Genomic DNA, 14,102 nt, shown 5'->3' on the forward strand with positions numbered 1-14,102 from the left:
AGCAAGCAAAGCAAAGCAAGCAAAGCCAAGCCTGACTTGAGAAAGTCCGTCAATGTCAATGCTAGGAGTTTCCAGGCTTACTTTTGGTTGCTGTCCTCTTCACTCCCACGGTCTTTTTGGAGGATGGCTTTGACTGTTCAGTTTCCGCTGGGAAGTCAGTAGCAGAAGCAGCAGGAACGCCTGAAGAAGCTGGCACACTGTCCTTAACATCTCTTTCAAGATCAGCTATTTCAAACAGGAAGGAAAATGGTCAGTCATGATAGCAATTGAAAACATTCCCCTGCTGGTCTGTCCCTGATATGTATTTCCACTTTCTTTCTTTCTTTTTTTTTTTGTTTTTTTATGGATAATTTTTTTTTTAGTTACATTTTTTTTTATTAGGTATTTTCCTCGTTTACATTTTCAATGCTATCCCAAAAGTCCCCCATACCCACCCCCCCAGTATTTCCACTTTCAATTTCTTAGACTATTTTAAATAATAAATTGAATTTAAAATTTCTACTTTCTGAGGCACAGAGCTTTGCACAGATTGGCTTTGAACTCACAAACCTCCTGCCTCTAAGTCCTGAGCGCTAAAGTCTATGGGTTTATGCAGGTGCTGTGGGCTGGACTGACTGAGCATCTCCCACGCACCTGCTAACTCTACCTAAATACATACCAAACATGGAGCTTTTCTGGGCCTTCAGTGCTTTTTTAGTATTTCTAAAAGAACAAAACAAAACCACTGAGAAGACATCCCTCCAACCAACTCCATATGTGTAAAACATCAATCATCAATAACTAGACCAATAACAATTCAGATAGTTATGATTAGATAAAACACTTACTTGGGGGGGATTTTGGTCTTAGGTGGAGTAGCATCTAATGGGAAGAAATCTTCATCCTCATCCTTTTCATCCGCACCTGAGAAATCTTCATGGGAGTCTAAATCCACTGTGAATTTGGCTTTTGCTGTTGAATACATACACGAATAAGCAAAGAGGGCACAGACCTTAAGCATAGGCTATTCGTTTTGTGTGTATTAATTACCACAGCGCTCATGTTACTTTATGTGCTTGAGTGTCTTGCCTGCATGTATGTCTGCGTACTATGTGGATGCCTGATTCCAGTGGAGGCCAGAAGAGAGAATTAGATCCCCAAGACTGGAAGTTACAGTTGGTAGTGAGCTGTCACGAGGGTGCTGGGAATGGAACCAAGGTACTCTGGAGATCAACCAGTGCTTAAGTGCTGGGATTAAAGGAACACACCACTACTGCCAAGTGCAACCAGTGCTGTTAACCACTGAGCAATCAATCTCTCCAGCCCCCAACTTTATATTTTAGGAATATGTATACTATATTCTTTTTTCCTCTTCTTTATTATTTCAAGACAGGGCCTCTCTGTGTAGCTCTGGCTGTCCTGGATTGCACTCTGTAGACCAGGTTGGCCTCAAACTCACAGAGATTTGCCTGCATTTGACTCCCAAGTGCTGGGATTAAAGGCATGCGCTACCACAGCCCAATGGCCACCCAATTTTTTGTTTTTTTTTGTTTTTTTTTGTTTTTCAAGACAGGTTTTCTCTGTGTAGCCCTGGTTGTCGCTCGGCCACCCAAATCTTAAAGCACGCTACCATGGGCTTCTGTAGTTCTCCTTACCTGCAGCACTTCTTTGCTCTTTTTCTCGAGGAGGGACATCAAAATTACTTTCATTACTGCTCATATCTGACTCAGAATCAGACCAGGGGTTTTTCTTTTTCCCTTTTTTGATAGGCTTAAATGGCAATGTCGTTTGCTTCTTTGCACCTAAAAGGGAGATAGGAATTTACTCTTTAGAAAAGTTTTTTTCTTTTTTTGGTTTTTTTCGAGACAGGGTTTCTCTGTGTAGCCCTGGCTGTCCTGGAACTTACTCTGTAGACCAGGCTGGTCTCGAACTCAGAAATTCGCCTGCCTCTGCCTCCCAAGTGCTGGGATTAAAGGCGTGCGCCACCATGCCCAGCAGAAAAGTTTTATATTATTACACTGAGTGGAGGTCAGAAGACAGCTTAAGGGAGTTGGTTCTCTCTTTCTGCCATATGGGTGGTGGTGGTGATGGTGGTGGGGAAGTCAAACTCAGGTTGTTAGGCTTAATGGCAAGGTCCTGCACACGCTAAGTCATAGCACTCAATCAGAAACGAACTAGACTGCTATCCTCTGGCTTCCTCCTCATTCCTCACAGACTGTAAAGGGGCTGAGGCACAGCAGCACGAGTAGGAAGCGATGCAGTTCATGCCCTACATAGTATGGTTTGGTTATTCCATTCCACAAGTGTATGACGTATTTCCAGTAAATAATGTGATACAAATGTCTAAACATCAGTTCCCTGAGAACACATGTCTGAGCTAAGGTCTGGGTCACTAGAAGATCCTTCTGGGCTCTTTCTGTTGCCCATGTTTGCTCAGACTGTAAAGGCAGTCTCGGTCATAGTTATCAGTTTACTCCTATCTCTCTTCTGTAGGCTGTTGAAGCCAAGGAAAACCAAGCAGGACTTCCTGGAAAGGGGAGGGGAGCTATTTTAGATTTCAACTAAGGAATTCAAGTAAATTAATAATTATGAGTCTCTTCTAAAATAAATCAAACACCAAGGGCAACATAAGCTCCAAATATAATTCATGTGCCACCTTCCTTTACAATACTTAGTTCGACTGTAGAGAAACACTGACTATCTATGTAGACTATATTAACAATGCAAACATGAGTTGATACCACCTTGCCCACCACTGCAGTACCTGGCTCTCTCTTCTGCTTCTTCTCTATTCGTTGCCGGAGGCTTCCTGTTTCCACACCATCCTCAGCAGGGGTACCCTCAACGTTTTCACTCTAGAAGACAGCAACATGGAGGAAATAACAACACTCAGTAAGACCAAACCACTCAGTTCTGTCCTGTGATTTGGAATAACAAAGTCAAATATTCACATATATAGATTGACACAGACACAAATATACTGTGAAAGAATATATTTCTCATTGGGTTTTGGTTAAGCAATCTAAAATAAGCCGGCCTTTAATCTCAGCACCAGGAGGGCAGAGTTCACGACCAGCCTGGTTCTATATAGTAAGCTCCAGGACAGCCAGAGCTATATAGTGAGACTCTGTCTGGAGACAAAACAAAACAAACAAAAAAAGAAGTCGGGCTGGAGAGATGGCTCAGTGGTTAAGATCACCAGCTGCTCTTCCGGAGCACCAGGGTTCAGTTCTCAGAACCACATGGAGGTTCACTATTGTCTGTAACTCCAGTTCCTTGGCATCCACTATCTTCGTTTGGATTCTATGTACACTGAATGCAAGGCAGGCAAATATCCATAGACATAAAAACAATAGGGTTAGAAATTTAGATGTAATTTTCACCATTAAAAAATGGTATTATGAAGCCGGGTGTGGTGGGCACGCCTTTAATCCCAGCATTTGGGAGGCAGAGGCAGGCGGATTTCTGAGTTCAAGGCCAGCCTGGTCTACAGAGTGAGTTCCAGGACAGCCAGGGCTATACAGAGAAACCCTGTCTTGAAAAATAAAACAAACAAACGACAAACAAAATGGTATTATGGAGGCTGGAGAAATGGCTCTGAGATTAAGAGCACTGGTTGCTCTTCCAGATCTCCTGAGTTTCATAATTCTCAGCAATCACATGGTGGCTCACAACCATCTGTAATGACCTGATGCCCTCTTCTGGTGTGTGTGAAGACAGCTATACAGTGCACTCATATACATAAAAAAAAAAATTTATGGTCTGAGGTCAGCTCTTTTCTTCCACCATGTGGTTCCAGGGACTGAAATCTGTACCTGAGCCATTTGACTGGTCCTAATTTGTTCAATTTTGAAAGTATTACCTTAATTTTCCTCCTAATTTTCTTCTCTGCCTCAGCTTTCATCTCTACAGTCACTTGGGGGATGACTCTTTTTCCCCGAGGAGAAGGCAAGACGTCAGCACACATCTGTGCTTTCTTCCCCTTTCCTTTCCCCGCCTTTCCAGGAAGGCCTACTTGTTCATCCTGTTTTTCCTTGGCTTCGACAACCTATGAAAGGGAAGAGTGAGAGCACATGTGCAGTGGAGAAAACACAACACCTGAAAAGCAACAGTTACGCAAGCTTGAGAACTTTATACAACTTAAGGTAATTTGGTGATCGGCCTCGGTGGAGATACAATACGGGCTTACTTTGAAAAGGCAGAAACAGTGCATGGGTTTGGATTTATGGCAGGCCGTTCCCCTGGGTCTCTCATAGTATTCTGTGCTAGAGCAACCCGTGGCCCTGTCTGTAGTAAGTGGGTCAACACAGTAAAAAAGAAAGAAAGAAGCAAAGGCAGAAACAGAAGAACGGAGTGCATGTCTAATTTCTCACTTAGCCTTTCTGAAACAAAGAGAAAGCTGTGCTTTAAGCTAAATCAGATAAATGTGTGTGTGTATTCCCGATATTAAATTTAGTTTATTTCTTGCCATCATTTGCTTCATACTAATTAATAACTCAATTTTTTCCTTCTCTCTTTAAAAGTACATTATCATTACTGGATGGATGTGTGCATGGTCATGTACACACCACAGCAAGCACATAGAAACCAGAGGATCACTTTGTGAGTCGCCTTTCTCCTGCCACCTTACCTGGGTTCTGAGGATTGAACTCAAGTTACAGGCTGTACTACTCTGACTGTCCTCTCTGCTTTTGTTCTTTTTTTTTTTTTCCTTTTCCTTTTCTTTTTTGTTTTTTTTTTTTTTCGAGACAGGGTTTCTCTGTGTAGTCCTGGCTGTCCTGGAACTCACTGTGTAGACCAGGCTGGCCTCGAACTCAGAAATCCACCTGCCTCTGCTTCCCAAGTGATGGGATTAAAGGCGTGTGCTACCTCAGCCAGGGTTCTCTCATGTTAACCCAGCCATACACTATGTTATTTTTTGACGTGCTAAGCATAGAGGGCAAAGGTTTATACCTGTATGGAAAGTGCTCTACTACATTATCTCCTAGTCCTTCGTTTTTGACATGGTCTTACTATTATAGTTTAGTCTGACCTTGAACTTACTGGGTAGCCTAGGCTCCTCAGACTTGTGATGTCCCTACCTTAGTCTGAGGGCTGACTGTCTACGTGGCTACCAAAGCCAGCCTTTTCATTATTTTTACATATTTTGTCATATATTCTTTCTCTTCCTATATTTTTTCATAAGAAGGTATGTTGCTGTGCTGGACGGGTGGCTCAGTGGTTAGGAGCCCTTACTGCTCTTGGGGAGGATGAGTTATGGCTCTTAGCACCCACCCTGGTGACTCCTAAAAGTCCAGGAGATTGGCACCTTTGGTTTCTGTGGGCACCTGCACTTACTCGCCCTCCGCCCCCACATACATAATTATAAGTAAAATAAGAAAGGGCATGTTGCTAGGCTATAAATATTAATATAGGCTTTACAAAATGCATACCTCCAGTTCTTCAATAAAAACAGCCAGATCTTCCTTCCACAGATCTGATGGACTCTTTTGCTTTAACGTGTTGAGCTCTTGTTCCTTCACAAGATTACCAAAAAATGGGGTTAGCAAATATGAACAAGGAGTGTTTTCAAGCAGAACAGTTAGTTTTCCCACCAGGACCTCCCCATCTCTGAAGCTCACCTTCTCGTTTCTTTGTTTGCACAGCTCGTCCTTCTTCTCCTTGGTCAGATACCACAGGGGCATGTCGAGAAGGTAGTTGAAGGTCGGGCCAGCCTCTGCTGCAGAGTCACTGGTGCTGGTTTCAGTGTCACTTTCTTCATTTTCTTCTTCATCTGGAACCTAAAGGGGGAATTAAATTCAGACCATGAAGTACAAACATGCAGCCTCCTTCATTTTCTACTTGTGATGTCTAGAAATGTTAGAAAATAAATTCTACATTTTTAACTAATTTTTTTCATCTTCATTCTGTGTGTGGTGCTCTGCCTGCATGAGTGTCAGAGCAAGAGGTAACTGAGTAGGATGAACACACGTGGAGCTTAGCAAGTGGCTAAGGAAAAAACTACCTTCTGCTGAGCTTCTTTCCAGGCTTTCACAGGGTCAGAATCGTATCCTCTCTGAATCAGAACTTTAATTAATTCTTTTTTAGGTTTATTTTCTATTTAAAAAAATAGAGAGAGAAAGAGAAAGAGATAAGCTTTGAGAAAGATTTAGAAAAACAAGTTATTTCTACATTAAGTCAAAAGATTAAAACTGGAAAATTTGAGCCAGGTGGTGGCCACACACATTTAATCCCAGCAGTCAGGTGGCAGGGGCAGGCAGATTTCTGAGTTTGAGGCCAGCCTGGTCTACAGAGTGAGTTCCAGGACAGCCAGGGTACACGGAGAAACCCCGTCATGAAAAACAAACCAACTGTAACGAGATCTGGCGCCCTCTTCTGGAGTGTCTGAAGACAGCTACAGTGTACTTACATATAATAAATAAATAAATCTTTAAAAAAAAAGAAAAGAAAAACAAACCAACAATTCCCCTACCCAACCCTCCTCCCTGCAAAAGGGAAATTCAGCTGTCTATGTTTTGCCTATACCTGCCCAGATCAGACAAATTTCTGTAAGCCAGGACGAAGGAATTACCAGGAGACAGACCATAGGCTAGGCTGTAATCTACATAATTCTCAAAATAGAATGAGAGCCTCCACTTGTGAAGAGCCTGGGACTCGATCCCGTGTCTGACTGATTTCAGCAGCACATCGTTGGGCTAGGCTCTAGGACAGCTGCTCACAGCTTCATTCTCTGAATTACAGAAGGACAGGATATGTGTCTGCTCCCTTTCTCTAGTTCTCTGCTTTCAGTATCTGTTGCAGACAACCATGCTTTCAAAGACAGTTAAAATCACCAGCAATAAAGTTGTGGAGTGCCACCCTCTTATTATTATTTTCTTTGTTTGCGACAGGGTTTCTCTGTGCAGCCCTGGCTGTTTTGATACTTGATCGCAAGACTAGGCTGGCCTCAAATTCAGAGCTCTGCCTTTGCCTTCTGAGTTCTGGAACTAAAGGCACGTGACAGCACCACCTAGTATGAGTGTTTTGCCTACATTTACATATGGGCACACGTGTGTCTGGTGCCTATGCAGGCCATAAGAGGGCATCAGATCCCCTGGGACTGGAGTTACGCATGATATCGAACCACCATGTAGGTGCTGGGAATTGAACTTGGGCTCTTTATAAGAGCAATAAGAGCCATCCCTCCAACTCCCTGGATTACACTTTCATACCCTTGACATTTACTCTGTAAGAAGATTGGGCCATCCTGATATTTCCTAATTCCTGCTAGCCAAATAACTCTCCCCCGCCCCCCCGGTATCATTCATCTTCTTGTCGAATGAAACAAAATCATCTGGGAAATAGAGTGGCTAATAGGTTAGACCTAGGATCTGTGGATATCAGGGAAGCATTCTACCACCGTGAGAGCTACACCCCAGACCCGCACAAAGTCTTTTAATTCTCTAGCTTCTTCCTGTGTAAATATTAGCTGTGTTAATTTCTTTAGATGCTCAATCTAGGGGGATGAAGCTAATGCATTATACATGCTTAGCAAGTACAAGGCCCTGTAATTAAACTCCAGTACCAATAAAACCTTTCAAATAACAATAAACAATCCAGGAAAAGCTATCTCAAGCATTTAGGCATTTAGTAGATCTTTACATACCAATGACTATTTTGCCATCTATTTTCTCTAATATAAAGCGAGCTTGATTATTCAGTTTAGAAGATTCTGCACCAAGCATTCCTAGAAGCCATTCTTTTCTTAATCCATAATATTTAAGCCTGAGCTCAAAGAAGTCTCTTAGAATATCCAACACAGTGTCATATTTCTTTAAGCAACCTACATGGTCAAAAAGCACCTGGAAAAGAAAAGCAACATTCAAGCTATGATCAATCAATTGGGTTGCCTGATATACCCTTTAAAATTGATACTTGAAATTTTTTTTATGTATCTGGATGTTTGCCTGCATGTATATATGTGCCTCATGTGTGTGTAGCACTAGCCCATGGAGGCCAGAAGAAGACATCTTGAATCTCAACTGAGTGAGACAGTTGTGACCTGCCATGTGGGTGCTGAGAACTGAACACAGATCCAATGTACAAGTGTAAGGGCTCTTGTACATTGATCAATGTACAAGTGTAAGCCAGCTCCCCAGCCTTTCCTTTTGAGACAGGGTCTGACTACATAGCCCAGAATAACCTTGGAATTCATAAGGATCTCCCCATCTCTGTCTCCCAAGTGCTAGGATTATGATAATAACAGTTTTGAAATATTATCTCTTACAAAGTAATACATACCATAGAGTTGCAAGTGAGACTAGACTGGAGTTTGAAGACTTTGTGTAGGCCGACTCTCTCTGCCTCTGCCAATTTTTCTTCAGTCATCTTTATGACAAACTTCACAGTGGTATCTGTATGGTATTCCCTATAGTCTGTTATTAGAGAGGGTGTCTTCTCAGTGCCATTCAACATGGGTTCTAGAACCTGTTCTTTATATGTCTAAAAAACAAGAACAAAAACCAAAACACAATAATCCTTTGGCAAGGAGTCTCTTAAACAGTCAACAACAAAAACAATATTTTTCTCTTGAAAAACTAAGAAGTCAATAGTTACTTACCTGAGTCCATGTTCGGATGGGAAGCTCTGAGATCTCAATGGTTGTAGAGTCCAGAATAGCTACTTCTCCATTAATCACATACTGATTTGAAGCCAGTTCTTCAATAGTACCTTTGAAATTCTTATAACTTGGGAGCTAAATTAGTAAGAAAAACCTTTCTAAATATTACATCTCAAATATGTTAAACAAACAAACAAATCTAAACTCTGAAATAAATCTCGTCCTTGTACCCTATCTTAGCGTCCAATCTACTCAGCCGTGCCTGACGAGAAACAGTTCCAACCCAGAGCACTTACCATGGGCAGGGGCTCCTCTCCATCCAGAAGCCGTCTGATATTATTCACAACTTCACGCACATCAAAGTTGGGGATTTTGCAGGACCACCCAGTACCAATTCCCTCAGCACCATTTATCAGCACCATGGGTATTATAGGAATGTACCATTCAGGCTCAACGCGTTGGTTGTCATCATATAGAAACCGTAATGTGTGATCATCTTTTGGAGGAAACAACAACCGAGCCAAAGGGCTAAAGAAAGCAAAGAACATCATTTAGAAAATGACCCTGACACTTTTCACACACAGCTGGGCATGGTGGCTGTACAAGCCTGCACTTGGTGGACAATGACAGGCAGCTCTCTGACTTCTAGACCAGTCAGGGAACATAGTGAGATCTTGCTTCAACACCAAACAAGAAACCCTCTCAAGTTCAAGCTTTAGTACAGGTAATGAACATGTGTTCGTTCAGTGGGGCAGACAGAATGCTAAAGGGGAAGATGAAGCCAGAGATTACTTAGGGTGCTAAGAAATGAGTGCCGCAGAAACATGTTTATAATCCTGTGACCTGAAGATGCAGTCTAAGAAGGATTTTGAATTTAAGGCTTACCTTGGATATGTATTAAGATTGCTTCAAAAAACCCAAATCAAGGGGCTGGAGAGATGACTCAGCGGGTAAAAGCACTGACTGCTTTTCTGAAGGTCCTGAGTTCAAATCCCAGAAACCACATGGTGGCTCACGACCACCCATAATGAGACCCTCTGGCGCGTCTGAAGACAACTACAGTGTACTTATAATAATAAATAAAAAGAAAAATCAAAACAAAAATCAAAATGCAAATAAAGTGGGTGCTGGGGCTGGGTAGACAGCTCAGTCCATATGCTAGCACAAGGCTAACTCAAGTGTTAACCCCAGAACAACTCATATTCAGTTATAACCCTTGCTAGGCAAGTGGAAACAGGTGGGCTAGCTAGCTCACCAAGTTCTAGGTCAGGAGAGGTGCTGCCTTAAAGGGGTCGATGGCACCCAAGGTCACCCAGACATGCATTTATGAACACAAAAGAATGCTAACGTGGGTAAGAACTTATAAAACAACAGTATAGAACTATGAAGTATGAGGTGTGTGCCTGTGCAAAGTTGGTACAAATGGATTACTTAAGGCCAGGAGTTAGTTCAACCTGGGAGACATAGGGTTTCCTTCCCATCTCACTTCTATCTCTCTGTGTATATATGTTGAGTATGTGTATGTAATATGTATTATGTGTGTGGAGTGTAAATGTCGACACACACGTGGAGGTGCAAGGACAGTCCTGGATGTCAGTCCTTGGTTTACACTTTTTCAAGACAGGGTCTCGTTTGTTATTGTGATGCCAGGTTACCTTGTTCTTGTCATCCCCCTACCCCACCCCCTCAAGCTTATAGGGATTCTCTTGCCTCCTCCTTCCATGCCACCAGAGCACCGGGATTTACGGCACCCAGCTTTTACATGGGTTTTGGGACTCAGAATGCAGGTCGTCCTTGCTTGCTGGCAAGCGCCTTCCTTCTGCAGGAGCCATGGCTGCTGCTGAGATGCTGACTGGGAAGGCAGTGAGCTGAGTGCTTACTATTTTTCCAGGGCAGAAATCACAGCACTTGCTAATAATTTGAATAAAGTGTTAAGAGTAAGGGGTAACTTGAAGTTTTTTAGCCTAAAAAATTAAAAGGTGTGCATGGATTTTGTTTTTGTTTTTAGAGGCAAGCAGATTTCTGAGTTTGAGGACAGCCAGGGCTACACAGAGAAACCCTGTCTCGAAAAAACAAGAAAATTTATTTATGTGTGTGAGTACACTGTCACTATCTTCAGACATCAGAAGAGGGCATCGGATCTCATTACAGATGGTTGTGAGCCACCATGTGGTTGAACTCAGGACCTCTGAGAGAGCAGTCAGTGCTCTTAACCACTGAGCCATCCATCTCTCTATCGAAAACTGACTATTTTTAACAATGAACATTTTATCCTTTGATTTCATATTGCTTCAAGCCACTAAAAGCAAACTTACCTGAGCATTGTAAAGATGTACCTAGGACTAGCTGAGTCCTTGCCACCATGCAGCCTGGTTCCAAACTGACCGATGGGCTGTAAAAGGTTCAAATTATTGCTGCCCACAAAATTCTGAGCCAAATTGATAATGGTCATCATCAGTGACATCTGTGGAGGGAAAGAACAATCATCACTCTGACCAAAGACAAAGCAAGCGTGTCTCTGTGTGCGTCTTCACTGCTTCAGTTAGGTTACACAATCTTATAAGGTTACTGTAAGGTGACCTTTCCAAGATAAATAGATGGCAGAAAGGGTTCTCAAACATAAGACTTCAAGGTATCTAAACTTTTACATCATATAGTAATACTAAATCTTACTAAAAATCTATGAACATGGGGCTGGAGAGATAGCTCAGGTTAGGAGCACTGACTGCTCTTCCGAAGGTCTCAGGACCCAGCAACCACATGGTGGCTCACAACTATCTTAATGGAGTCCAATGCCCTCTTCTGGTGTGTCTGAAGACAGCTACTGTGTACTTGTATTTAAAAAAAAAAAATCTATGAACATAACTTGGTAGACAAGTATCCTAATAGGATGCTAATTTTAGAAATAGAACTATTGGTCAAAGGGTAATCATATTTTAGTTTTCAAAGACTTTTACCAATCTGTTTTCTACGATGGATATAGCAGCTTACACTTGTACCAAATGTGTTTCAAGAATAACTTTCAATTACTTCTGCTCTAAGGCATTCTGATTAAAGATTGTGGGTTTACCTCACCATGGTGATAAGAGGACATTTCGGCCACTGACCCAGCTAACTGGGCAACCTTCACTTCTCGCTTGTCATTCCGTTTGAAACAAGTAAACAAAACCTTTCTCTGACCTGGTTTCAAACCTTTAAAATGAAAGAACAATCATTAACATTTTCAATTTAGCAATTTTTGGCATAAGTCACCATTCTACGATAAAAACAGACTACACCATCGGCACGTACCGTCTACCATGGATGGGATAGACCTTTCGTTATCAGAGTTGGAGAAGAGGATGAGTTCCTTGTTTATGAAGTCATTATAGGTGAGGTACGAAGTGCTTTGTCCATACAAATAATCCTAGGGATCAAAGGCAGTATTACAGGATCTGGTGGGAAATAAACTACCAAGTCAAACACTCACAACTATCATTTGCCAGAATGATTTCTTCTGTCCTTGAGCTGGCACAAAACCATTAAATGCCATAGTGTTCGGCAGAAGGGACAATTGCAGTAGGTTGTCTGAAGTCTCCTCTCGATCCGCCCATTTAGCTACCTGTGCATAATTTTTTTCATTCATTAGAGATTAGAACCCCTATAACATATTTCTTCCTTCATTTGTTGTTTGAGTATTCTTTTGACAACTCCTTTTCAAAATGCTGCCAGGATTTGTTAGAACTTGGCTTAAATTACATCTGTACAGAAATAAGTGAATTCCTCCACAAAATACTCAAACCTTCAAGAATAAATTGAGAGAAGCATCTGAGTTGATGCTTCCTTCTGTCTTTTTTTTTTTTTGAGACAGGGTTTCTCTGTGTAGCCCTGGCTGTCCTGGAACTCACTTTGCAGACCAGGCTGGCCTCGAACTCAGAAATCCGCCTGCCTCTGCCTCCCGTGCGCCACCACGCCCAGCCTCTTCTGTCTTTTTGTAACTGAGACCATTCTATCTCCTCTGTTTCTATCTTAATTGATTTGAATTCTATTTAGTATATTGTATGTATGAATTGCATTTGCTTATTTACATTGAACACATTCTTTATTGCACTAGTTTATATTCCATAATTAAAAACAAAAAAAAAGGTGAGCCAGAAAGTGGTGGCATACACCTTTAATCCCAGTGCTTGGGAGGCAGAAGACAGGTAGATCTCTTCTCTCTGAGTTCAAGGCCTACAAGGTCTACAGAGCAAGTTTTAGAACAGCCAGGAACAAACAGATAAAAACAAAGATAGAAATAAACAAATGATCAAAAATTAAAAACAATAGGTATATGAGGTTGCTGCTGCCTAACACTGCAGTCATTGCAGTGTGTAAAACATTAAACATTTTGGCTGGGAAGAGGAGTAGTATTAAGAATTAAACCTGCAGGGTGTTGTGGTGGTGCACACCTTTAATCCCAGCGCTCGGGAGGCAGATTTCTGAGTTCGAGGCCAGCCTGGTCTACAGAGTGAGTTCCAGGACAGCCAGGGCTACACAGAGAAACCCTGTCTTGAAAAAAACCAAACCAAACCAAACCAAACCACAACAAAAAAACCCAAACCAAACCAAAAACCCAACTCCTCCCCCCAAAAAGCATATTTTATGGAGTATATTTACAACTTTTACCTCAGGAAGGCCAAGTAACTTCCGCTGTCTTCTGTCTTCCATAAAATTAGTTAACCATTCCTTTCGATCATCAACTTGTTTTTTACTAAAGGCCTACAAATTAGAAGGTGGGAAAGACATCACTGATACTTACTGGTTTTAGCAAAAGAGAAACATCAGAAGTCCTGTTTTCTAAAGTATCTAGTTCTGTCACTAGGATATGCTTACCAGAAAAATTCTATTTCACAAAGAACTCCTCTATGGGAACTTAACTGCTGTAACTGAGCACACTGAGAGTGACTTCTGAAAGAAGAATGCACATGTACAATACGACTCTCACTTACCAGGCTGATCGCAGCATCATCTTCAGGGCCAGAGTATTTGAATTGAATACGATGTCGCTTCATATCTGCAAAATATTCCTTAGCTTCCTTTGATGTGCTGGTGCCCAAACCTATAGAAGTAAACAAACATACAAAACAGATTAGTTCCCCAATAGAGCCTTACATAATAAAAAGCTGAAAATTTCTATGTGGGTTTCATTACAAACCTTTGTAGTATTTGACTTTCCATTTTTTGTGATTTGGAGTTGAACTTTTCCATTCTTCAAACTCGGGAAGACTATAGAATGCTATTTCTTGCTTATTTTTGGACACCTATGGTAAAGAACACATCTCTGTGGCTTTGCACATTGTCCACTCCCTGACATAGCATAGCCAGAGTTTCAGGCACACCCAGCAATGAGCATGAGCCTTAGAATCTTTTTGCATCTTGAACATTTATACCTTTACAATGGGAGTGATAAATTCTTCTAGAAAACGATGTCGCAGAAGAGATGGCCAATTGTGATGGATAAAATTGATCAGCAAGCCTTTGATGTGAGAACCATCTTGGTCCT

At 41.7% G+C, this 14,102-nt stretch overlaps 1 protein-coding gene and 1 pseudogene across 1 annotated transcript in view; one reads left to right on the forward strand and one right to left on the reverse strand.

Moving 5' to 3' along the window:
- The window catches only part of Top2a (DNA topoisomerase II alpha), a 32,855-nt gene that overhangs the window by 2,905 nt on the left and 15,848 nt on the right, over nucleotides 1-14,102 (reverse strand). The window contains 20 exon segments of the mRNA XM_021175955.1: nucleotides 82-225; nucleotides 659-702; nucleotides 828-951; nucleotides 1,635-1,781; nucleotides 2,744-2,834; nucleotides 3,842-4,027; nucleotides 5,412-5,495; nucleotides 5,601-5,759; nucleotides 5,984-6,075; nucleotides 7,625-7,820; nucleotides 8,260-8,460; nucleotides 8,579-8,713; nucleotides 8,875-9,106; nucleotides 10,894-11,042; nucleotides 11,649-11,770; nucleotides 11,870-11,984; nucleotides 13,226-13,318; nucleotides 13,549-13,658; nucleotides 13,755-13,860; nucleotides 13,990-14,099. Of these exon segments, the coding sequence (XP_021031614.1) occupies nucleotides 82-225; nucleotides 659-702; nucleotides 828-951; nucleotides 1,635-1,781; nucleotides 2,744-2,834; nucleotides 3,842-4,027; nucleotides 5,412-5,495; nucleotides 5,601-5,759; nucleotides 5,984-6,075; nucleotides 7,625-7,820; nucleotides 8,260-8,460; nucleotides 8,579-8,713; nucleotides 8,875-9,106; nucleotides 10,894-11,042; nucleotides 11,649-11,770; nucleotides 11,870-11,984; nucleotides 13,226-13,318; nucleotides 13,549-13,658; nucleotides 13,755-13,860; nucleotides 13,990-14,099 (2,640 nt within the window).
- Nucleotides 4,189-4,291, forward strand: LOC115032658 (annotated as a pseudogene).

Source organism: Mus caroli, chromosome 11 (assembly GCF_900094665.2).
Source record: "Mus caroli chromosome 11, CAROLI_EIJ_v1.1, whole genome shotgun sequence".
Lineage (NCBI taxonomy): Eukaryota > Metazoa > Chordata > Mammalia > Rodentia > Muridae > Mus > Mus caroli.